The 23302-nt window shown below is 47.2% G+C and overlaps 1 protein-coding gene across 5 annotated transcripts in view; it reads right to left on the minus strand.

The window, feature by feature from the left end:
• LOC110520786 (phospholipid-transporting ATPase ID) overlaps nucleotides 1-23302 on the minus strand; it is a 98983-nt gene that overhangs the window by 67881 nt on the left and 7800 nt on the right. For 2 of the 5 annotated variants that reach the window (XM_036967403.1, XM_036967380.1), the window contains exons 1-2: nucleotides 21021-21227; nucleotides 7298-7365 (exon numbers count right to left, since the gene is read on the minus strand). In XM_036967403.1, the coding sequence (XP_036823298.1) occupies nucleotides 7298-7322 (25 nt within the window). In that variant the 5' untranslated portion in view covers nucleotides 7323-7365; nucleotides 21021-21227. Of the gene's footprint in view, nucleotides 1-360; nucleotides 667-7297; nucleotides 7366-21020; nucleotides 21228-23302 lie in introns of those variants that run through there. The other 3 variants (XM_036967394.1, XM_036967377.1, XM_036967387.1) reach the window with 2 other exon arrangements.

Genomic DNA, 23302 nt, shown 5'->3' on the forward strand with positions numbered 1-23302 from the left:
CACACACACACACATATACACACACAGAGACACACACACAGACACACACACGGAGACACACACACAGACACATAAACACACACACAATGATGGAGATATGGAGATGGGGGACACTGCAGAGATGTGAGAAATCATGAGATGAGAGGGACTGAATACTGACACAAACAGATGAGATGTAGAATGGTTTATTCACATAGCAAGGAGATCCTGTCTGTCATCAGACAGAACACAAAAAAAATCATATAAATATGATATAAATCATATAGATGGAAGCTACAGCACATTTCCCCATCCAATGAACAAACAGGCACACACTGCATATAAAACAGATGACTGACGTGACTGTGGCAACAGAAGTACCTGTCCACGTCTTCTTGGTTTTAGCAGCTAGTCCTTGTTGTTTCTTCTGTTGCAGTGGAAGAACGATGGGGAACCACTTTTCAGGAATATCTTTGGGGATAGTCATTCTGACTCTCTTCCTTAACCTAACAGGGACTAACGGAGTTAATCGGTCGATAGGTTTTCCCCGGTTCTGCTGAGCATCTTGCGCAGAGACAGACGCTCCGGGAGCTGCACCGAACACTCTTGGTCCAGTCCTGTCCCGTCTGCGTCTCCGGTTATAGATTAGGAGTGTGTCATACCATTACCGCTTCTCTCCCCCTCCCCCTCTCACCCTCTCTCTCTCTCACTTCTCTCTCTCTCTCTGCTGCAGAACCACTGAGGTCATTGGCTGTAATGCTGTGCTGCCAGCTCCACTTTCTCTGTGATGCTGTGCTGCCAGCTCCACTCTCTCTGTGAGGCTGTGCTGCCAGCTCCACTCTCTCTGTGAGGCTGTGCTGCCAGCTCCACTCTCTCTGTGATGCTGTAAGCGGTGCCTTCATGTCACTATGAATGAGATGCTGACGGTGCCGTTACCACACTGTAAATGACTGGAACCTGAAGTAGCAGCATCTTCATCGGAGCCTGTCGCCAAGTCTAATGATGGAACGTTGTATTTCCTTTCAACAGTCTAAAGACCAATTGTTTGAATGTAGGGGGCACCAGAACGTTATGCGATAGAACCTTTAGGCCTCACGACTCTGATTCCACTGATTAACTTTAGTCATGTTAAATAACATTACACGACACTGTAATAAAGTGATTCATATGATGATATTGGGAATTGGATACAGGACATCTTCAACGTGCTACTGCATTATTGGGTACCCTAATCAATTCCTTGGACGTGCCTTCCCTGGCACCAATTACATAAACATTGTCCTCCTCACAATAACACAGACAAGCTGTCTCTGCATTACATAATCACCAAGGCTGTCCGTTTGCAGAGGGTTTCAACCAATAGCAGGCTGTCGTTGACGTTGTCAGGGCAACTGCCTCTGCAGAGGTGTGAGAGAAGCAGGTCACTGCAAGGAGAAACTGGGTGCCATCTTGGATCTAGCCATGAGGAGGGAGATGCAGCTGTGCTGGCATACGGAGCCAAGGTGACTCTCACAGCAGCCCAGTTGCCTGAGTGTTGGTAAGGAATGGGAGGGGAGAGGAGACACTGCAGCGGGGATAAAGAGTTCTGGGCACGTGCCGTGTGTGGGGAGTCTCGTGGCATTAGAGGACACATCCAGACTGCTAAACACACACTTCTCTCTGATTTATACACACATTCACACACACACAAACACACACACACACACACACACACACACATTCACACACACACAAACACACACACACACACACACACACACACACACACACACACACACACACACACACACACACACACACACACACACACACACACACACACACACACACACACACACAAACACACACACACACACACACACACGTGCTGCCATAGATCCATAAAAAGGCTTTTAACATTCCCTCGCTGTTGAACTGTGGCATAAAGTAAACACACACACACATTCGGCAGATGACCTTGGCTTGGGCATGTAATTAGAGCCTCTCCAGTACCTGCTGTCTGCTTCTCTGACCTACTGTTCTGAATACAGCCTCTATAGTACCTGCTGTCTGCTTCTCTGACCTACTGTTCTGAATACAGCCTCTACAGTACCTGCTGTCTGCTTCTCTGACCTACTGTTCTGAATACAGCCTCTATAGTACCTGCTGTCTGCTTCTCTGACCTACTGTTCTGAATACAGCCTCTCCAGTACCTACTGTCTGCTTCTCTGACCTACTGTTCTGAATACAGCCTCTATAGTACCTGCTGTATGCTTCTCTGACCTACTGTTCTGAATACAGCCTCTATAGTACCTGCTGTCTGCTTCTCTGACCTACTGTTCTGAATACAGCCTCTCCAGTACCTGCTGTCTGCTTCTCTGACCTACTGGTCTGAATACAGCCTCTCCAGAACCTGCTGTCTGCTTCTCTGACCTACTGTTCTGACTACAGCCTCTACAGTACCTACTGTCTGCTTCTCTGACCTACTGTTCTGAATAAAGCCTCTACAGTACTTACTGTCTGCTTCTCTGACCTACTGTTCTGAATACAGCCTCTACAGTACCTGCTGTCTGCTTCTCTGACCTACTGGTCTGAATACAGCCTCTATAGTACCTGCTGTCTGCTTCTCTGACCTACTGTTCTGAATACAGTCTCTACAGTACCTGCTGTCTGCTTCTCTGACCTACTGTTCTGAATACAGCCTCTACAGTACTTACTGTCTGCTTCTCTGACCTACTGTTCTGAATACAGCCTCTACAGTACTTACTGTCTGCTTCTCTGACCTACTGTTCTTAATACAGCCTCTACAGTACTTACTGTCTGCTTCTCTGACCTACTGTTCTGAATACAGCCTCTACAGTACCTGCTGTCTGCTTCTCTGACCTACTGGTCTGAATACAGCCTCTCCAGAACCTGCTGTCTGCTTCTCTGACCTACTGTTCTGAATACAGCCTCTACAGTACCTACTGTCTGCTTCTCTGACCTACTGTTCTGAATAAAGCCTCTACAGTACTTACTGTCTGCTTCTCTGACCTACTGTTCTGAATACAGCCTCTACAGTACCTGCTGTCTGCTTCTCTGACCTACTGGTCTGAATACAGCCTCTCCAGAACCTGCTGTCTGCTTCTCTGACCTACTGTTCTGAATACAGCCTCTCCAGTACCTGCTGTCTGCTTCTCTGACCTACTGTTCTGAATACAGCCTCTACAGTACCTGCTGTCTGCTTCTCTGACCTACTGTTCTGAATACAGCCTCTATAGTACCTGCTGTCTGCTTCTCTGACCTACTGTTCTGAATACAGCCTCTCCAGTACTTACTGTCTGCTTCTCTGACCTACTGTTCTGAATACAGCCTCTATAGTACCTGCTGTCTGCTTCTCTGACCTACTGTTCTGAATACAGCCTCTATAGTACCTGCTGTCTGCTTCTCTGACCTACTGTTCTGAATACAGTCTCTACAGTACCTGCTGTCTGCTTCTCTGACCTACTGTTCTGAATACAGCCTCTACAGTACTTACTGTCTGCTTCTCTGACCTACTGTTCTGAATACAGCCTCTACAGTACTTACTGTCTGCTTCTCTGACCTACTGTTCTTAATACAGCCTCTACAGTACTTACTGTCTGCTTCTCTGACCTACTGTTCTTAATACAGCCTCTACAGTACTTACTGTCTGCTTCTCTGACCTACTGTTCTGAATACAGTCTCTCCAGTACCTGCTTTCTGCTTCTCTGACCTACTGTTCTGAATACAGCCTCTACAGTACTTACTGTCTGCTTCTCTGACCTACTGTTCTTAATACAGCCTCTACAGTACTTACTGTCTGCTTCTCTGACCTACTGTTCTGAATACAGCCTCTACAGTACCTACTGTCTGCTTCTCTGACCTACTGTTCTGAATACAGCCTCTACAGTACCTACTGTCTGCTTCTCTGACCTACTGTTCTGAATAAAGCCTCTACAGTACTTACTGTCTGCTTCTCTGACCTACTGTTCTGAATACAGCCTCTACAGTACCTGCTGTCTGCTTCTCTGACCTACTGGTCTGGATACAGCCTCTCCAGAACCTGCTGTCTGCTTCTCTGACCTACTGTTCTGAATACAGCCTCTCCAGTACCTGCTGTCTGCTTCTCTGACCTACTGTTCTGAATACAGCCTCTACAGTACCTGCTGTCTGCTTCTCTGACCTACTGTTCTGAATACAGCCTCTCCAGTACCTGCTGTCTGCTTCTCTGACCTACTGTTCTGAATACAGCCTCTCCAGTACCTGCTGTCTGCTTCTCTGACCTACTGTTCTGAATACAGCCTCTCCAGTACCTGCTGTCTGCTTCTCTGACCTACTGTTCTGAATACAGCCTCTCCAGTACCTGCTGTCTGCTTCTCTGACCTACTGTTCTGAATACAGCCTCTCCAGTACCTGCTGTCTGCTTCTCTGACCTACTGTTCTGAATACAGCCTCTACAGTACCTGCTGTCTGCTTCTCTGACCTACTGTTCTGAATACAGCCTCTACAGTACTTACTGTCTGCTTCTCTGACCTACTGTTCTGAATACAGCCTCTCCAGTACCTACTGTCTGCTTCTCTGACCTACTGTTCTGAATACAGCCTCTACAGTACCTGCTGTCTGCTTCTCTGACCTACTGTTCTGAATACAGCCTCTACAGTACCTGCTGTCTGCTTCTCTGACCTACTGTTCTGAATACAGTCTCTACAGTACCTGCTGTCTGCTTCTCTGACCTACTGTTCTGAATACAGCCTCTACAGTACTTACTGTCTGTCTGCTTCTCTGACCTACTGTTCTGAATACAGCCTCTACAGTACATGCTGTCTGCTTCTCTGACCTACTGTTCTGAATACAGCCTCTCCAGAACCTGTCTGCTTCTCTGACCTACTGTTCTGAATACAGCCTCTCCAGTACCTGCTGTCTGCTTCTCTGACCTACTGTTCTGAGTACTGCCTCTATAGTACCTGCTGTCTGCTTCTCTGACCTACTGTTCTGAATACAGTCTCTCCAGTACTTACTGTCTGTCTGCTTTTCTGACCTACTGTTCTGAATAGAGTCTCTACAGTACCTACTGTCTGTCTGCTTCTCTGACCTACTGTTCTGAGTACTGCCTCTATAGTACCTGCTGTCTGCTTCTCTGACCTACTGTTCTGAATACAGTCTCTCCAGTACTTACTGTCTGTCTGCTTCTCTGACCTACTGTTCTGAATACAGCCTCTACAGTACCTACTGTCTGCTTCTCTGACCTACTGTTCTGAATACAGTCTCTCCAGTACTTACTGTCTGTCTGCTTCTCTGACCTACTGTTCTGAATACAGCCTCTACAGTACCTACTGTCTGCTTCTCTGACCTACTGTTCTGAATAGAGTCTCTACAGTACCTACTGTCTGCTTCTCTGACCTACTGTTCTGAATACAGCCTCTACAGTACCTGCTGTCTGCTTCTCTGACCTACTGTTCTGAATACAGCCTCTACAGTACCTGCTGTCTGCTTCTCTGACCTACTGTTCTGAATACAGCCTCTACAGTACCCGCTGTCTGCTTCTCTGACCTACTGTTCTTAATACAGTCTCTACAGTACCTGCTGTCTGCTTCTCTGACCTACTGTTCTGAATACAGCCTCTACAGTACCTGCTGTCTGCTTCTCTGACCTACTGTTCTGAATACAGCCTCTACAGTACCTGCTGTCTGCTTCTCTGACCTACTGTTCTGAATACAGCCTCTACAGTACCTGCTGTCTGCTTCTCTGACCTACTGTTCTGAATACAGCCTCTACAGTACCTGCTGTCTGCTTCTCTGACCTACTGTTCTGAATACAGCCTCTACAGTACCTGCTGTCTACTTCTCTGACCTACTGTTCTGAATAGTCTCTACAGTACCTACTGTCTGCTTCTCTGACCTACTGTTCTGAATACAGCATCTACCAGACTATCACTACTTCAGTCTCCACATGTCCAGGAAGTTCAGTCTGTTTCTCAGAGACCACAACAACATGTGGAGTTGCTGCATCCATTTTTGGACTCACAAATTAATCATATGCCTCATGAGCTTAGTTCAACTGTCGTACCCCATCAGAACCCAGAATATAAGTTTGTTTTATCCCAATGTTTGTAAACAATATACATGTAAACAAACACACCTATCATTTTGATATCATGGATGGTCAGTCCTTGCATCCATACCTCTTTCTATGAATTTGAGAGTGGTTACATTTCTCAGGGCCCATCCATACCTCTTTCTATGAATTTGAGAGTGGTTACATTTCTCAGGGCCCATCCATCAATTTTCAAAACACAGACCATCAAAAAATCTGTGTTTTAAACCCATTTCACCTGCATTTTAAATGGAAAGTCAACAGTGTTTTTCTGCTTCAACAGAGTGATCAGGTACATGCAACTATAGTTTTCATTCCCAGAAATACATTAGTACAACACGTTCTGCAGACAATAGCTTCCCTTTCATCAGACAACAGAAGTGCAACGCTATTTGGCAACCAGCCACACAAGTAAATGAGATTACAATTAAAAAGCTATGTATTTTTTGCAAAAACGATGCATGGCCCTTATATTTCAAATTTTAATTTTGTTTTATTTTACATTTATTTAACTAGGCAAGCCAGCTAAGAACAAAATCTTATTTTCAAAGACGGCCTAGGAACAGTGTCTATCATAGAAAGAACGTAGCCTGCTACATGTCCTGATGTTTTGATTGAAGTTACTCTTGCATTTTACAGGAGGAAACTAGGCTACAACGAGACAAGTACCAGAGAAAAGTTACTACATATCAGTGTCTGTTGATAGAACCCCTGTTTGTGAATTCTCATCCGAGTGAAGAAGTGCAACTGAAGCACAAAATGAGTCTGATGCTGAGCAGAAATGACAATAAGACGCATGTTATATCTGTGTTTTCAAAACGCAACAAGATATTTATTATCCGTTTGATCTTTTTTGTATGGGTGAAAAATGCATAAAAAACACAAAAGTATTCTGCATTAACCCAACCCCTGGCTTTTTACCAAAACAGAGGCTGGGGGACACTTTGATATTGTTTCAATTAAAGATTGATCCTTTAAAGGAAATGATCATCAGATACTACAACAACTACACGTTAGTGATAACTGTCTGCTTCTCCCTCATGTCTCTTGGCTGTAGCTCAGTAGGTAGGTGTTGTTGCGGAGAGGACGAGGTCAAAGGAGGGTGAAGTGTAGCTGATGTGGTTTGGTGAACTACTTGTCTGACTCCTGAAGACTCATGGAGCATCATCTTTACCTTGGTGGCCTAACACACCACAAAAACTACAGCAGAGCAGCTGGGATTAAAGGGTTGGAACAGGTGACTGACCTGGAGGAGGCCTCTCTTTGAACATCTCCACTCTGTTGTTGACCCTCCACTATGGCCCATGGGACTGTCTACAGGAGGAGAGGAGAGGAGAGGAGAGGAGAGGAGAGGAGAGGAGAGGAGAGGAGAGGAGAGGAGAGGAGAGGAGAAGAAGAGGATGGGGAGAGGAGGAGGAGAGGAGAGAAGAAGAAGAGGATGGGGGAGAGGAGGAGGAGAGGAGAGGAGAGGAGAGGAGAGGGAGGAGAGGAGAGGAGAGGAGAGGAGAGGAGAGGAGAGGAGAGGAGAGGAGAGGAGAGGAGAGGAGAGGAGAGGAGAGGAGAGAGAGAAGAAGAAGAGGATGGGGGAGAGGAGGAGAGGAGAGGAGAGGAGAGGAGAGGAGAGGAGAGGAGAGAAGAAGAAGAGGATGGGGGAGAGGAGGAGGAGAGGAGAGGAGAGGAGAGGAGAGGAGAGGAGAGGAGAGGAGAGGAGAGGAGAGGAGAGGAGAGGAGAGGAGAAGAAGAGGATGGGGGAGAGGAGGAGGAGAGGAGAGGAGAGGAGAGGAGAGGAGAGGAGAGGAGAGGAGAGGAGAGGAGAGGAGAGGAGAGGAGAGGAGAGGAGAGGAGAGAAGAAGAAGAGGATGGGGAGAGGAGGAGGAGAGGAGAGAAGAAGAAGAGGATGGGGGAGAGGAGGAGGAGAGGAGAGGAGAGGAGAGGAGAGGAGAGGAGAGGGAGGAGAGGAGAGGAGAGGAGAGGAGAGGAGAGGAGAGGAGAGGAGAGGAGAGGAGAGGAGAGGAGAGGAGAGGAGAGGAGAGGAGAGGAGAGGAGGGAGAGAAGAAGAAGAGGATGGGGGAGAGGAGGAGGAGAGGAGAGGAGAGGAGAGGAGAGGAGAGGAGAGGAGAGGAGAGGAGAGGAGAGGAGAGGAGAGGAGAGGAGAGGAGAGGAGAGGAGAAGAAGAGGATGGGGGAGAGGAGGAGGAGAAGAAGAAGAGGAGGAAAACAAAGAAAAACAATGTCAACATCCAGGGTATTCAGAGTCAGACATGAGGTAATACACTTAGTGAGGGACCTGAATGATGTGGCAGGATTTTGACCCAGACAATGTGAAGTCTGTTGTTCAGACCTCTTATTTGAATGCACTTACTGTGATGTGCATGCAAAGAAAGAGTCCTTATGTTTCAAAAGGAATACTTTGTTGATTTTGAAATGCAAGGACACTATTTCTCAAGGACACTATTTCTCAAGGACACTATTTATCAAGGACACTTTATTATATGGGCCTATCTGAGCAGCTTTGCCCTCCGCTCTCTTGTGTTCTAAGTGGCTCTGAATAAGAACATGTTAAATGACTATCATGTAAATGTGACTGCTGAGCTGCAGGTGTTAAGGTCAGGGCTTGAGAGAAACTGAGAGAGGAACTGATCTCTCCTCCAAGCCAGAGAAACACTCATACTGATAGAGTACTGACACATATGTTTAGAAAAGGGGATCTTTAAACATGTCAACTGATCTGCATCCACCAGATGTATGTGAATCTGAAACTAACAAACTGAACTAACGCCAAGAGACCCATCCTCTCTTACTAGTTTACTGAACTAATTGGTATGATACACCAGAACACAAATCGAAACAGAACATTGAAACAGTAGCTACAGTAGTAAGTCTAAGGCTCAAGGTAAAAATGATGTTGCTTGTGAGGTTGAGTTCAGATAAACAGATGACTATCTAAGTAGTGGGCTAAATTGTGATGAAGGGTAAAGAAGTGTCAGTAAGGTAAAGCATTAGGGAGAGCCAGAGCCAGTCAGCCAGCCAGTCAGACCGCCAGTCAGCCAGAGCCAGCCAGCCAGAGCCAGCCAGCCAGTCAGCCAGCCAAACAGACAGACAGCCAAGTCTGCCAGAGCTAGCCAGTCAGCTAGCCAGTCAGCCAGCCAGTCAGTCAGTCAGTCAGCCAGCCAGTGTGAGGTAACTATCCCCCAACATCAGACTCCAGGACAATAGTAAAACAGGACTCCTAATTCACTGAGATTACATGCCTCTATAACAGCCACACACACGCATAAGCACTGACGTATGCACAACCCATACACACAGACAGACGCATGCACGCACAACCCACACACACAGACAGATGTACGCATGTACAACCCACACACACAGAGAGAGAGAGAGAGAGAGAGAGAGAGAGAGAGAGAGAGAGAGAGAGAGAGAGAGAGAGAGAGAGAGAGAGAGAGAGAGAGAGAACAGAACAGAACAGAACCTGTGCATCTGCGGTAATGAGAAAATGCCATTTATAATGGGGCAAAAAAGTATTTAGTCAGCCACCAATTGTGCAAGTTCTCCCACTTAAAAAGATGAGAGTGACCTGTAATTTTCATCATAGGTACACTTCAACTATGACAGACAAAATGAGAAAAAAAATCCAGAAAATCACATTGTAGGATTTTTAATGAATTTATTTGCAAATTATGGTGGAAAATAAGTATTTGGTCACCTACAAACAAGCAAGATTTCTGGCTCTCACAGACCTGTAACTTCTTCTTTAATTAAGAGGCTCCTCTGTCCTCCACTCGTTACCTGTATTAATGGCACCTGTTTGAACTTGTTATCAGTATAAAAGACACCTGTCCACAACCTCAAACAGTCACACTCCAAACTCCACTATGGCCTAGAAGACCAAAGAGCTGTCAAAGGACACCAGAAACAAAATTGTAGACCTGCACCAGGCTGGGAAGACTGAATCTGCAATAGGTAAGCAGCTTGGTTTGAACAAATCAACTGTGGGAGCAATTATTAGGAAATGGAAGACATACAAGACCACTGATAATCTCCCTCGATCTGGGGCTCCACGCAAGATCTCACCCCGTGGGGTCAAAATTATCACAACGGTGAGCAAAAATCCCAGAACCACACGGGGGGACCTAGTGAATGACCTGCAGAGAGCTGGGACCAAAGTAACAAAGCCTACCATCAGTAACACACTACACCGCCAGGGACTCAAATCCTGCAGTTCCAGACGTGTCCCCCTGCTTAAGCCAGTACATGCCCAGGCCCGTCTGAAGTTTGCTAGAGAGCATTTGGATGATCCAGAAGAAGATTGGGAGAATGTCATATGGTCAGATGAAACCAAAATAGAACTTTTTGGTAAAAACTCAACTCGTCGTGTTTGGAGGACAAAGAATGCTGAGTTGCATCCAAAGAACACCATACCTACTGTGAAGCATGGGGGTGGAAACATCATGCTTTGGGGCTGTTTTTTCTGCAAAGGGACCAGGACGACTGATCCGTGTAAAGGAAAGAATGAATGGGGCCATGTATCGTGAGATTTTGAGTGAAAACCTCCTTCCATCAGCAAGGGCATTGAAGATGAAACGTGGCTGGGTCTTTCAGCATGACAATGATCCCAAACACACCGCCCGGGCAACGAAGGAGTGGCTTCGTAAGAAGCATTTCAAGGTCCTGGAGTGGCCTAGCCAGTCTCCAGATCTCAACCCCATAGAAAATCTTTGGAGGGAGTTGAAAGTCCATGTTGCCCAGCAACAGCCCCAAAACATCACTGCTCTAGAGGAGATCTGCATGGAGGAATGGGCCAAAATACCAGCAACAGTGTGTGAAAACTTTGTGAAAACGTTTGACCTCTGTCATTGCCAACAAAGGGTATATAACAAAGTATTGAGATAAACTTTTGTCATTGACCAAATACTTATTTTCCACCATAATTTGCAAATAAATTCATTAAAAATCCTACAATGTGATTTTCTGGATTTATTCCTCTCATTTTGTCTGCCATAGTTGAAGTGTACCTATGATGAAAATTAGGTGTCTGTGAGGCGTTACACTGGCCCTCTGGCTGATAGGTAAGGTATGTCTACTACAGTGGTTGGTGTTACACCACTGGCATAGAGACATGTTTGGAACTGTTTTTTTAGAACTGTTGTTTGGAACTGTTGCTTGGAGCTGTTGTTTGGAACTGTTGCTTGGAACTGTTGTTTGGAACTGTTGTTTAGAACTGTTGTTTGGAACTGTAGTTTATAACTGTTGTTTGGAACTGTTGTTTGGAAATGTTGTTTAGAACTGTTGTTTAGAACTGTTGTTTGGAACTGTTGTTTGGAACTGTTGTTTAGAACTGTTGTTTGGAACTGTTGTTTAGAACTGTTGTTTGGAACTGTTGTTTAGAACTGTTGTTTGGAACTGTTGTTTGGTACTGTTGTTTAGAACTGTTGTTTAGTACTGTTGTTTGGAACTGTTGTTTAGAACTGTTGTTTGGAACTGTTGTTTAGAACTGTTGTTTAGAACTGTTGTTTGGAACTGTTGTTTAGAACTGTTGTTTAGAACTGTTGTTTAGAACTGTTGTTTGGAACTGTTGTTTGGAACTGTTGTTTAGAACTGTTGTTTAGAACTGTTGTTTAGAACTGTTGTTTAGAACTGTTGTTTAGTACTGTTGTTTAGAACTGTTGTTTGGAACTGTTTTGTGTCAAAGCTTTAATACTGTTAAGTGGTCTCCTCATCTCATTTCCTTCATCTGTACTGATACTGTAGGAAAACAAAGGGTGGATGAAATGATTTTTGTATTTTGATCCCTATGGTTGGGGTTAGGATTAGGGGATGGTAAACTGATCCTAGGTCTGTATCTACAGACAACGTCTAGGGTTCCAGAACTGGTAGACTGAGGGAGATGGTGGTCGGGCCTAAATCAATAGTCCACAGAAAGAACTGCTCTCTGAGTGGCACAGATCAGCTTTCAGATACATACACCAGTCTCTATCTCTCTCACTGTGTACATTCTGTTCTCTCTCCCCCATCTCCTATACCTCTCCGTTCATCTCACCAATTCCCTCCATACCTACCTCTCTTTCACCAATCCCCTGTCTCTTTCTGCTCTCTTCTCTCCACTCATAACCTTCCTCCTTTTTCTCCCACTGTATATTTAAAGATCAAAACAGGACAAGCGAATGGTTTGGGCTGAGTGCCAGATTAAACAATTTGAAATGAATAGAAACTAGTCAGCCTTCCAGCCAGCCAGCCAGTGTGAGGTAACTATCGCCCAACATCAGACTCCAGGACAATAGTAAAACAGGACTCCTAATTCACTGAGATTACATGCCTCTATAACAGCCACACACACGCATACGCACTGACGTATGCACAACCCACACACACACAGACAGACGTTCGCACGCACAATCCACACACACAGACAAATGTACGCATGCACAACCCACACACAGAGAGAGCGAGAGAGAGAGAGAGAGAGAGAGAGAGAGAGAGAATGAGAGAGAGAGAGAGAACAGTACCTGTCCATCTGCGGTAATGAGGAAATGCCATTTAGACATTTAGCATTAACTGTAGGTGTCTGTGAGGCGTTACACTGGCCCTCTGGCTGATAGGTCAGGTATGTCTCCTACAGTGGTTGGTGTTACACCACTGGCATAGAGACATGTTTGGAACTGTTTTTTTAGAACTGTTGTTTAGAACTGTTGTTTGGAACTGTTGCTTGGAACTGTTGTTTAGAACTGTTGTTTAGAACTGTTGCTTGGAACTGTTGTTTAGAACTGTTGTTTAGAACTGTTGTTTAGAACTGTTGCTTGGAGCTGTTTGTCACGAGTCCGACCGAGGGTGGCTCCCCTTCCCGGTCGGGTGGCGCTCGGCGGTCGTCGTCGCCGGCCTATTAGCTGCCACTGATTGTCTTTCCTCCCCCTCCTTGTATGTTTATTGTTAGCACCTGTTAGTTAGTAATTAGTTGGGCTTTATTAGACAGCCGGCCCCCGCCTGTTTCTTTGTGCGGGATTAATTATTGTGACCTTCGGTTATGTAGTAGAGGAACGTGTTTGTTCCTGGTCGTGTATTCTGCTGTACTGTTTTCGTCCCCCGTGTTTGGGGCATTTGGTTTTGAGCACCAAGTGTTGCGTGAGTGCATTAAAGAGCTCAGTATTGCACTCTCTGTTTCCTGCGTCTGACTCCACACCCACGACACCCGGAGCGTTACAGAATCCCGCACCATATTGAATGGAGTCAGCAGGAGCAGCAGCCAACCCTCTCCCATCGATGGAGGAACGGGTTCTCCACCACACCACCGTCCTCCATCAGATCGGATCGGCGATGGATCAAGTGATGGAGAGAATGGACCGATGGGAGAGAAGTGGTCTCCTCTCTCCAGCTTCGGCACCCCTGGCTCCGGACTCCCCATCTCCCGACTCCAGCACTCTCCGTCTGACGCTCCCGAGGGCTTCTGATGGAGGGCGGCGGGTTGCCAGGGGTTTTTACTCCAACTGGAGCTATACCTGGCCTCCGTCAGACCCACTCCCTCGGGAGCGGAGAGGGTGAGTGTCCTCATCTCCTGGGTCGTGCTCTGGAGTGGGCGAACGCAGTCTGGAATGGCCCAGACTCGGCGAAGGGAGAACGACTATTTCATCTCAGGCAGGAGAGGAGGAGCGCCCAGGATTACGCGTTGGAGTTCCAGACCTTGGCAGCAGGATCTGGGTGGAACGACAGGGCCCTTATCGACCACAACAGGTGTATTCTCCGGGAGGCCGTCCGCAGGGAGCTAGCGTGTCGGAACACCGCGCTTTCCCTGGATGAGCTAATCGGTATGTCCATCCGATTGGACAATCTACTGGCTGCCCGCGGGCGTTCGGAGAGGGTCCTGTGTGTTCCATCACCCAGCCCCTCCGCTCCCATTCCGATGGAGTTGGGAAGGGATGTGCCGAGGGGTACCGGAGGAGGAGGCCTCTCCTGCACCAACTGTGGTCGGAGAGGACACGCGGCCGATCGGTGCTGGGGGGGTCCGTCTGGGAGTAGAGATGGCAGGCGGAACGCTTCTTGATCACCCCAGGTGAGTCAGCATCAAACTCACCCAGAACCCCCTGTTGGCCACATGTTTGTATTAACTTTTTTCCCTCACTTTTTCCCCTCTTCCCAGCATAGGGCGCTAGTCAATTCAGGCGCAGCTGGGAACTTTATGGGTTGCGGACTCGCCCTTAAGTTAGGGGTTCTGCTGGTGCCGATAGATTCTCCCTTTCCCGTGCACTCTCTAGATAGCCGGCCATTAGGGTCAGGGATGGTCAGGGAGACCACGATTCCACTGGACATGTTGACGCAGGGGAATCACAGGGAGCGTATCAGTCTTTATGTTATTGATTTGCCTTTCCAGTGGTGCTAGGGATTCCCTGGCTGGCCCGGCACAATCCTAACATTTCGTGGAGACAGGGGGTTCTCTAGGGGTGGTCAGAGGAGTGTTCTGGAAGGTGTTTGGAAGTTTCCATCGGTGCCACGTCGGTGGAAAGTCCAGACCAGGGTTCCACGGTGTGCATTCCCCCCGAGTATGCCGATTTGGCAATCGCTTTCAGTAAAGTGAAAGCGACTAAATTACCACCTTATCGACCGGGAAGGGATTGTACGATAGATCTCCAGGTAAACGCTGCGCTTCCCAAGAGTCACCCATTGTCCCAGGAGGAGACGTTGGCGATGGAGACATATGTCACGGAGTCGCTGGTACATTCGGACCTCCATCTCACCCGTCTACTCGAGTTTCTTTTTTGTGAAGAAAAAGGAGGGAGGTTTGCGTCCGTGTATTGATTATAGAGGTCTAAACGCCATCACAGTGGGGTATAGTTACCCACTACCTCTCATCGCTACAGCGGTGGAATCATTTCACGGAGCACAGTTCTTCACAAAACTGGATCTCAGGAGCGCGTATAGTCTGGTGCGTATTCGGAAGGGAGACGAGTGGAAAACCGCATTTAGACCCACATCGGGCCACTATGAGTACCTCGTCATGCCGTATGGGTTAAAGAATGCTCCAGCCGTTTTTCAATCCTTTGTAGACAAGATTCTCAGGGACCTGTGCGGGCAGGGAGTGGTTGTTTATTTCGATGACATTCTGATCTACTCGGCCACTCACACCGCGCATGTGTCTCGGGTACGGAAGGTGCTTGGTAGACTGCTGGAGCTTGACCTATACTTCAAGGCTGAGAAATGCGTGTTCTCTAAACGAGCCGTCTCCTTCCTGGGTTATCGCATTTCCACCTCGGGGGTGGTGATGGAGGGTGACCGCATTAGGGCCGTGCATAATTGGCCGACTCCGACCACGGTAAAAGAGGTGCAGCGGTTTTTGCGTTTTGCCAACTACTACCGGAGGTTTATCCGGGGTTTTGGCCAGGTAGCGGCTCCCATTACCTCACTGCTGAAGGGGGGCCCGGTGCGGTTACAGTGGTCAGCAGAGGCGGACGGAGCTTTCAACAGGTTGAAGGCGCTGTTCATGGATGCACCCGTGTTGGCGCATCTGGACCCCTCTCTAGCATTCATAGTGGAGGTGGACGCCTCCGAGGCTGGGGTGGGTGCCGTGCTATCACAGCGCTCGGGTACGCCACCAAGACTCCGCCCCTGCGCTTTCTTCTCAATGAAGCTCAGCCCAGCGGAGCGTAACTATGATGTGGGGGACCGGGAGTTGCTAGCGGTGTTCAGAGCTCTGAAGGTGTGGAGACACTGGCTTGAGGGGGCTAAGCACCCCTTTCTCATCTGGACCGACCACCAGAATCTGGAGTATATTCGGGCAGCTAGGAGACTGAACCCACGTCAGGCAAGGTGGGCCATGTTCTTCACACGGTTCCGGTTTACATTGTCTTATAGACCGGGCTCCCAGAACGTAAAGGCTGACGCACTGTCCCGGCTTTACGACACGGAGGATAGGTCCACTGAACCTACTCCCATCCTCCCCGCCTCGAGGCTGGTAGCACCAGTGGTATGGGAGGTGGACTCGGACATCGTGCGGGCGTTACGGGCGGAACCCGCGCCTCCTCAGTGTCCGGCGGGGCGAAAGTACGTGCCGCTTGGTGTTCGGGACCAACTGATTCGGTGGGCTCACGTCCTACCCTCCTCGGGTCACCCTGGGGTGACGAGGACAGTGGGGAGCCTTCGGGGGAGGCATTGGCGGCCCACCTTGGCTAGGTGTTAAACTTAAAGTTTATGTCTCCTCCTGTTCGGTGTGTGCCCAGAGTAAGGCTCCTAGGCACCTTCCTAGAGGGAAGTTACAACCCCTCCCCGTTCCACAACGGCCATGGTCACATCTATCTGTAGATTTCCTGATCGATCTTCCCCCGTCTCAGGGGAACACCACGGTTCTGGTGATTGTGGATCGGTTCTCTAAGTCCTGCCGTCTCCTCCCGTTGCCCGGTATCCCTACAGCCCTACAGACTGCGGAGGCATTATTCACCCACGTCTTTCGGCACTACGGGGTGCCGGAGGACATTGTTTCTGATCGGGGCCCCCAATTCACGTCCCGAGTATGGAGGGCGTTCATGGAGCGTTTGGGGGTCTCTGTCAGCCTGACCTCCGGTTATCACCCCGAGAGTAATGGGCAGGTGGAGAGAGTGAACCAGGAGGTGGGTAGGTTTCTGCGGTCGTATTGCCAGGATCGGCCAGGGGAGTGGGCACGATACATTCCCTGGGCTGAAATGGACCAGAACTCACTACGCCACTCCTCTACTAACGTGTCCCCTTTTCAGTGTGTGTTGGGGTACCACCCTGTCCTTGCAGCATGGCATCCGAGCCAGACCGAAGCTCCTGCGGTGGAGGAATGGGTACAGCGCTCCAAGGAGACCTGGAGGGCCGTCCAGGAATCTCTCCAACAAGCGAGTGGACAGCAGAAGAGGAGTGCTGACCTCCACCGCAGTGAGGCCCCCGTGTTTGTACCGGGGGACAGGGTCTGGCTCTCGACCCAAAACCTGCCCCTCCGCTTGCCCTGGGTCCGCACTGTGTAGGGCCCTTTAAAGTCCTGAGGAGAATAAACGAGGTGTGTTATCGATTACAACTCCCTTCCTATTATCGTATTAACCCCTCGTTTCATGTGTCTCTTCTCAGGCCAGTGGTAGCTGGTCCCCTAGAGGACAGTGAGGTGCCGTAGGTCCCTCCCCCCTCTGGACATCGAGGGGTCCCCGGCGTATACGATATAGGCCATTCTGGACTCAAGACGCCGGGTGAGGGGCCTGCAGTACCTAGTGGACTGGGAGGGGTACGGTCTGGAGGAGAGGTGATGGGTACCGGTGGAGGGCATCTTGGATCCATCAATGTTGAGGGATTTCCATCGCCTCCATCCGGATCGCCCTGCACCTCGTCCTCCGGGTCAACCTCGAGGCCGGTGTTGGCGCTCGGCGTCGCCGGCCTATTAGCTGCCACTCATTGTCTTTCCTCCCCCTCCTTGTATGTTTATTGTTAGCACCTGTTAGTTAGTAATTAGTGTTTCTTTGTGCGGGATTAATTATTGTGACCTTCGGGTATGTAGTAGAGGAACGTGTTTTTTCCTGGTCGTGTATTCTGCTGTACTGTTTTCGTCCCCCGTGTTTGGGGCATTTGGTTTTGAGCACCCAGTGTTGCGTGAGTGCATTAAAGAGCACATTATTGCACTCTCTGTTTCCTGCGTCTGACTCCACACCCACGACCCCCGGAGCGTTACACTGTTGTTTAGTACTGTTGTTTGAAACTGTTGTTTGAAACTGTTGTTTAGAACTGTTGTTTAGAACTGTTGTTTAGAACTGTTGTTTAGAACTGTTGTTTGAAACTGTTGTTTGGAACTGTTGTTTGGAACTGTTGTTTGGAACTGTTGATTAGAACTGTTGTTTAGAACTGTTGTTTGGAACTGTTGTTTAGAACTGTTGTTTAGAACTGTTGTTTGAAACTGTTGTTTAGAACTGTTGCTTAGAACTGTTGTTTAGAACTGTTGTTTAGAACTGTTGTTTAGAACTGTTGTTTGAAAATGTTGTTTAGAACTGTTGTTTAGAACTGTTGTTTAGAACTGTTATTTAGAACTGTTGTTTGAAACTGTTGTTTGGAACTGTTGTTTGGAACTGTTGTTTGGAACTGTTGATTAGAACTGTTGTTTAGAACTGTTGTTTGGAACTGTTGTTTAGAACTGTTGTTTGGAACTGTTGTTTAGAACTGTTGTTTAGAACTGTTGTTTGGAACTGTTGTTTAGAACTGTTGTTTGGAACTGTTGTTTAGAACTGTTGTTTAGAACTGTTGTTTGGAACTGTTGTTTAGAACTGTTGTTTGGAACTGTTGTTTAGAACTGTTGTTTAGAACTGTTGTTTGGAACTGTTGTTTAGAACTGTTGTTTAGAACTGTTGTTTAGAACTGTTGTTTGGAGCTGTTGTTTAGAACTGTTTTTAGAACTGTTGTTTGGAACTGTTGTTTGGAACTGTTGTTTGGAACTGTTGTTTAGAACTGTTGTTTAGAACTGTTGTTTGGAACTGTTGTTTAGAACTGTTGTTTGGAACTGTTGTTTAGAACTGTTGTTTGGAACTGTTGTTTGGAACTGTTGTTTGGAACTGTTGTTTAGAACTGTTGTTTGGAACTGTTGTTTAGAACTGTTGTTTGGAACTGTTGTTTAGAACTGTTGTTTGGAACTGTTGTTTAGAACTGTTCTTTAGAACTATTGTTTAGAACTGTTGTTTAGTACTGTTGTTTAGAACTGTTGTTTAGAACTGTTGTTTAGTACTGTTGTTTAGAACTGTTGTTTAGAACTATTGTTTAGAACTGTTGTTTAGAACTGTTGTTTAGAACTGTTGTTTAGAATACTGTAGGAAAACAAAGGGTGGATGAAATGATTTTTGTATTTTGATCCCTATGGTTGGGGTTAGGATTAGGGGATGGTAAACTGATCCTAGGTCTGTATCTACAGACAACGTCTAGGGTTCCAGAACTGGTAGACTGAGGGAGATGGTGGTCGGGCCTAAATCAATAGTCCACAGAAAGAACTGCTCTCTGAGTGGCACAGATCAGCTTTCAGATACATACACCAGTCTCTATCTCTCTCACTGTGTACATTCTGTTCTCTCTCCCCCATCTCCTATACCTCTCCGTTCATCTCACCAATTCCCTCCATACCTACCTCTCTTTCACCAATCCCCTGTCTCTTTCTGCTCTCTTCTCTCCACTCATAACCTTCCTCCTTTTTCTCCCACTGTATATTTAAAGATCAAAACAGGACAAGCGAATGGTTTGGGCTGAGTGCCAGATTAAACAATATGAAATGAAAAGAAACTACCTCCCCTCCCTCCCTTACGTTTTCCCTCCCTCCCTTTCCCACTCTCCTTCAGGCTCCTTGTATAACCCTGTGGACTGCAGTGCCCTTATGGCGGGCAGGTAGGGCCGGAATGAGGCAGGCAGGGAGGTACGGCCGGAATGAGGAAGGCAGGGAGGTAGGACCAGAATGAGGCAGGCAGGGAGGTAGGGCCGGAATGAGGCAGGCAGGGAGGTAGGACCGGAATGAGGCAGGCAGGTAGGAGGGCAGGAAGGAATGGAAGTAGAAGGGCAGGTAGGGACGGAATGATGCAGGCAGGGAGGTAGGGCCGGAATGAGGCAGGCAGGGAGGTAGGACCGGAATGAGGCAGGCAGGTAGGAGGGCAGGAAGGAATGGAAGTAGAAGGGCAGGTAGGGATGCAGGGGAGCAGGGCCAGAACTAGGCAGGCAGGTAGGAGGGCAGGTAAGAGGGCAGATAGGGGAGCAGGGCCAGTACGAGGCAGGCAGGTAGGAGGGCAGGTAGGAGGGCAGATAGGGGAGCAGGGCCAGTACGAGGCAGGCAGGTAGGAGGGCAGATAGGGGAGAGGGCCAGTACGAGGCAGGCAGGTAGGAGGGCAGATAGGGGAGCAGGGCCAGTACGAGGCAGGCAGGTAGGAAGGCAGATAGGGGAGCAGGGCCAGTGCGAGGCAGGCAGGTAGGAGGGCAGATAGGGGAGCAGGGCCAGTACGAGGCAGGCAGGTAGGAGGGCAGATAGGGGAGCAGGGCCAGTACGAGGCAGGCAGGTAGGTGGGCAGATAGGGGAGCAGGGCCAGTACGAGGCAGGCAGGTAGGAGGGCAGATAGGGGAGCAGGGCCAGTACGAGGCAGGCAGTTAGGAGGGCAGATAGGGGAGCAGGGCCAGTACGAGGCAGGCAGGTAGGAGGGCAGATAGGGGAGCAGGGCCAGTACGAGGCAGGCAGGTAGGAGGGCAGATAGGGGAGCAGGGCCAGTACGAGGCAGGCAGGTAGGAGGGAAGATAGGGGAGCAAGACCAGTACGAGGCAGGCAGGTAGGAGGGCAGATAGGGGAGCAGGGCCAGTACGAGGCAGGCAGGTAGGAGGGCAGATAGGGGAGCAGGGCCAGTACGAGGCAGGCAGGTAGGAGGGCAGATAGGGGAGTGCGTAACACCAGAGACATGCTGAATATCGAATCTCCTTTCTTGGCTGCTGCTCAGAATTCCGCTCATATTAAAGCAACCAATCCCTGCATTACCATGAATTACCTATTGACCCAATATATATATATTTTTAAACACTGCCTAAATAACCAAATCAGATACATAACGTGACATTATTAGCATGTAATAACATAGTTATTAGTTCAAGTAGTTAACAGTATCAATAGCAAAAAATAGTAACGGGGTAATACATCTGACTAGCTAGTTACTATAGCCCTTATAGCATAGTATATGCTAAGTTTATTCAGGAAGAGGTTTATACTTGCAGTCAGTGTGAAGCACAATAACTCAACAAAGGTACCCATAATTATTCACAAGTTATCAAACAACAGTAGGGCCTAAACAGGTCAAAGTTTATACACAGGTGTGGTAAGAACATTTGAAGTGCAGGCAACAATTATAATGCATTGTTAATGGCTAGCTAAACTAGCTCAATCAGAATCTCTGCGAAATAAACAAAGAACCTGACATTCAATTGTTTAGCTGGCTAGCCTACATTTGTCGACTGGCTGGCTATGGAACCTACCTTTTCAAGTCCACGCTATGTGCACATTTCTGTCAGCAGCATCCAAGTCTTCTCGCTGGGTTCATGCTGCTGTTTGAGTGTTGATGACACGCCTGCCCTTGTTTGTAAGGCCACGGAGGTAGATGATACAGGCAGGCACTGTGGATGCGCCGTGCTGATACACAGACATGCTGGCGAGGTGAAAGAGCTTTTCTTTCTCCAACCAGGGAGAGAAACAGGAAGGAGGGGCGATGCTTACTTCGACCACCCTCCTACGCATATTCAAGCCATTTCTATAATTTCATCTCATGAGGAAATAGACTATCCTCTTTGTAATGTCAGGGAGATATTTTATTTTTTATTTTAATTATTCAACAATGTCGACATCTAGTTATTACAGTTTGGGGAACTTTTGAGAGTTCCTTTTTTGTCACCATAATTTCACAAAACCTCCCGCCTCAATATTGCATTTGAAGGTTATTATTGAACAACAGCCTTTCAGCCATGTGCTTTATATTATTTATCTCATAGCGCCCCCTGCTGTCGCTGGTCGGTAACAGCAACAGCCTATATTTTGGGGCGCAACATCAGCACCAAAGCTGCAGCGATTTTTTTCTCCAGCTTTTGATATTCATAGCTACAAATCAAATCAATATTTTATATTTAATTTATTCTGAACTCACAAAACACAGCCCAAAACAATCTCAACACGTACACTATAACTTTTGACTACGATGGCCAAAACTGTACAAATAAGCACTCTCATACAACCATATTCCTCAAACACACACACCTTTCTTCATCATCAAATTACAAATCAATAGAGTACTAAAGCAGGAATCAGGAGAGGGGAAAATGTAGGAATATGTTGAGAAGGACAGAAGCAAGGTAGAAGGACGAAGGGAAGAACAAGTTCAGGAGAAAGAGAGAACACAGACAGATGGAGAGAGAGTGATAGAGAGAGAGAGGAGAGGAGTACAGAGAAGATGGCTGACTTTCTCCTTCAGATGGGCAGCCTTTTCTATGTCCAGCTGTATAACAGCTAGAGACTGAGATCGTATGTCCTTGGGGAATGACTTCAGGCCCAGGTCCATTGCCTCCAGACCGGGCGCCATCTTGTTCTCCAGATAGAACCCATCGGACTCCAGTTGCAGTGGTGGGTGGTGCAGCTCAAAGAAGAGCCTCACCTACCATAGCCCCCAAGAATGGGGCCACCAGGGGCACTGGTGGGTTTCATTGGGAATCCAGATTTCTAAGGGACCTTCTTGCAGTTCCTACCACTTCCACTGGATGTCACCAGTCTTTAGAAATTGGTTGAGGTTATTCCTTTGTGTAATGAAAAAGTAGCCCTGTTCAAAACGAGGGTCACTTCAAGTGTACTGTTAGATAGAGGCGCGTGACCAGAAAGGTAGCGTCAGTTTGTTTTCTTCCTGTATTGAACACAGATCAATTTTATTCAATTCAATTTTATTGATTATTATTATTATTATTATTATTATTATTCAATTTTATTGATTATTTACTTTAAAAAATACCTAAAGTTGTATTACAAAAGTAGTTTGAAATGTTTTGGCAAAGTTTACAGGTAACTTTGAGATATTTTGTACTCACGTTGTGCAAGTTGGAACCAGTGTTTTTAGGGATCAAACACGCCAAATAAATTGACATTTTGGATATATATCGACAGAATAAATTGAACAAAAGAACCATTTGTGATGTTTATGGGACATATAGGAGTGCCAACAGAAGAAGCTTGTCAAAGGTAAGGCATGATTTATATTTTTATTTCTGCGTTTTGTGTCGCGCCTGCAGGGTTGAAATATGTTTTCTCTCTCAGAACGTGGTTGGAGGGGAGGTTATATTTTTGTCAGAGTTAGTCATGCTCACTGGGCTATATTTGGCTGTAAGATATTCAGGTCTGAAAAGTTGAATCGTAAAAGTTTTGTGATAGTTTCTGGTTATTGATTCTTAGTTTGATTGTTTAGGTAACACCAATGAAATTGAACAGGAAGTTAAGGTATTCTAACATTATAATCTGTTTCCATTACGTGGAACAATGTCAGGCCAGTAAAGTGGATTGCAGGCTGAGTTTATTTTATTTTAAAGGGACAGTGCACATTAATCACAGTTGTGTGGGTCTAATGGCAGGGTATTCATATCAAGCATTTTGAGAGACTGTTTGCAGACAGACTGAAAGGGTTTTAATGTTGCAAAGCAAACTTGGGCTAAACTAGTCAAGTAGTAGGGGAATTTCATAGATTTAAAGTACAGTATTGTATCCAAGGGTAGTGCATGCTCAGTTA

Source organism: Oncorhynchus mykiss, chromosome 3, assembly GCF_013265735.2.
Source record: "Oncorhynchus mykiss isolate Arlee chromosome 3, USDA_OmykA_1.1, whole genome shotgun sequence".
In the NCBI taxonomy this organism is placed as follows: Eukaryota; Metazoa; Chordata; class Actinopteri; order Salmoniformes; family Salmonidae; genus Oncorhynchus; species Oncorhynchus mykiss.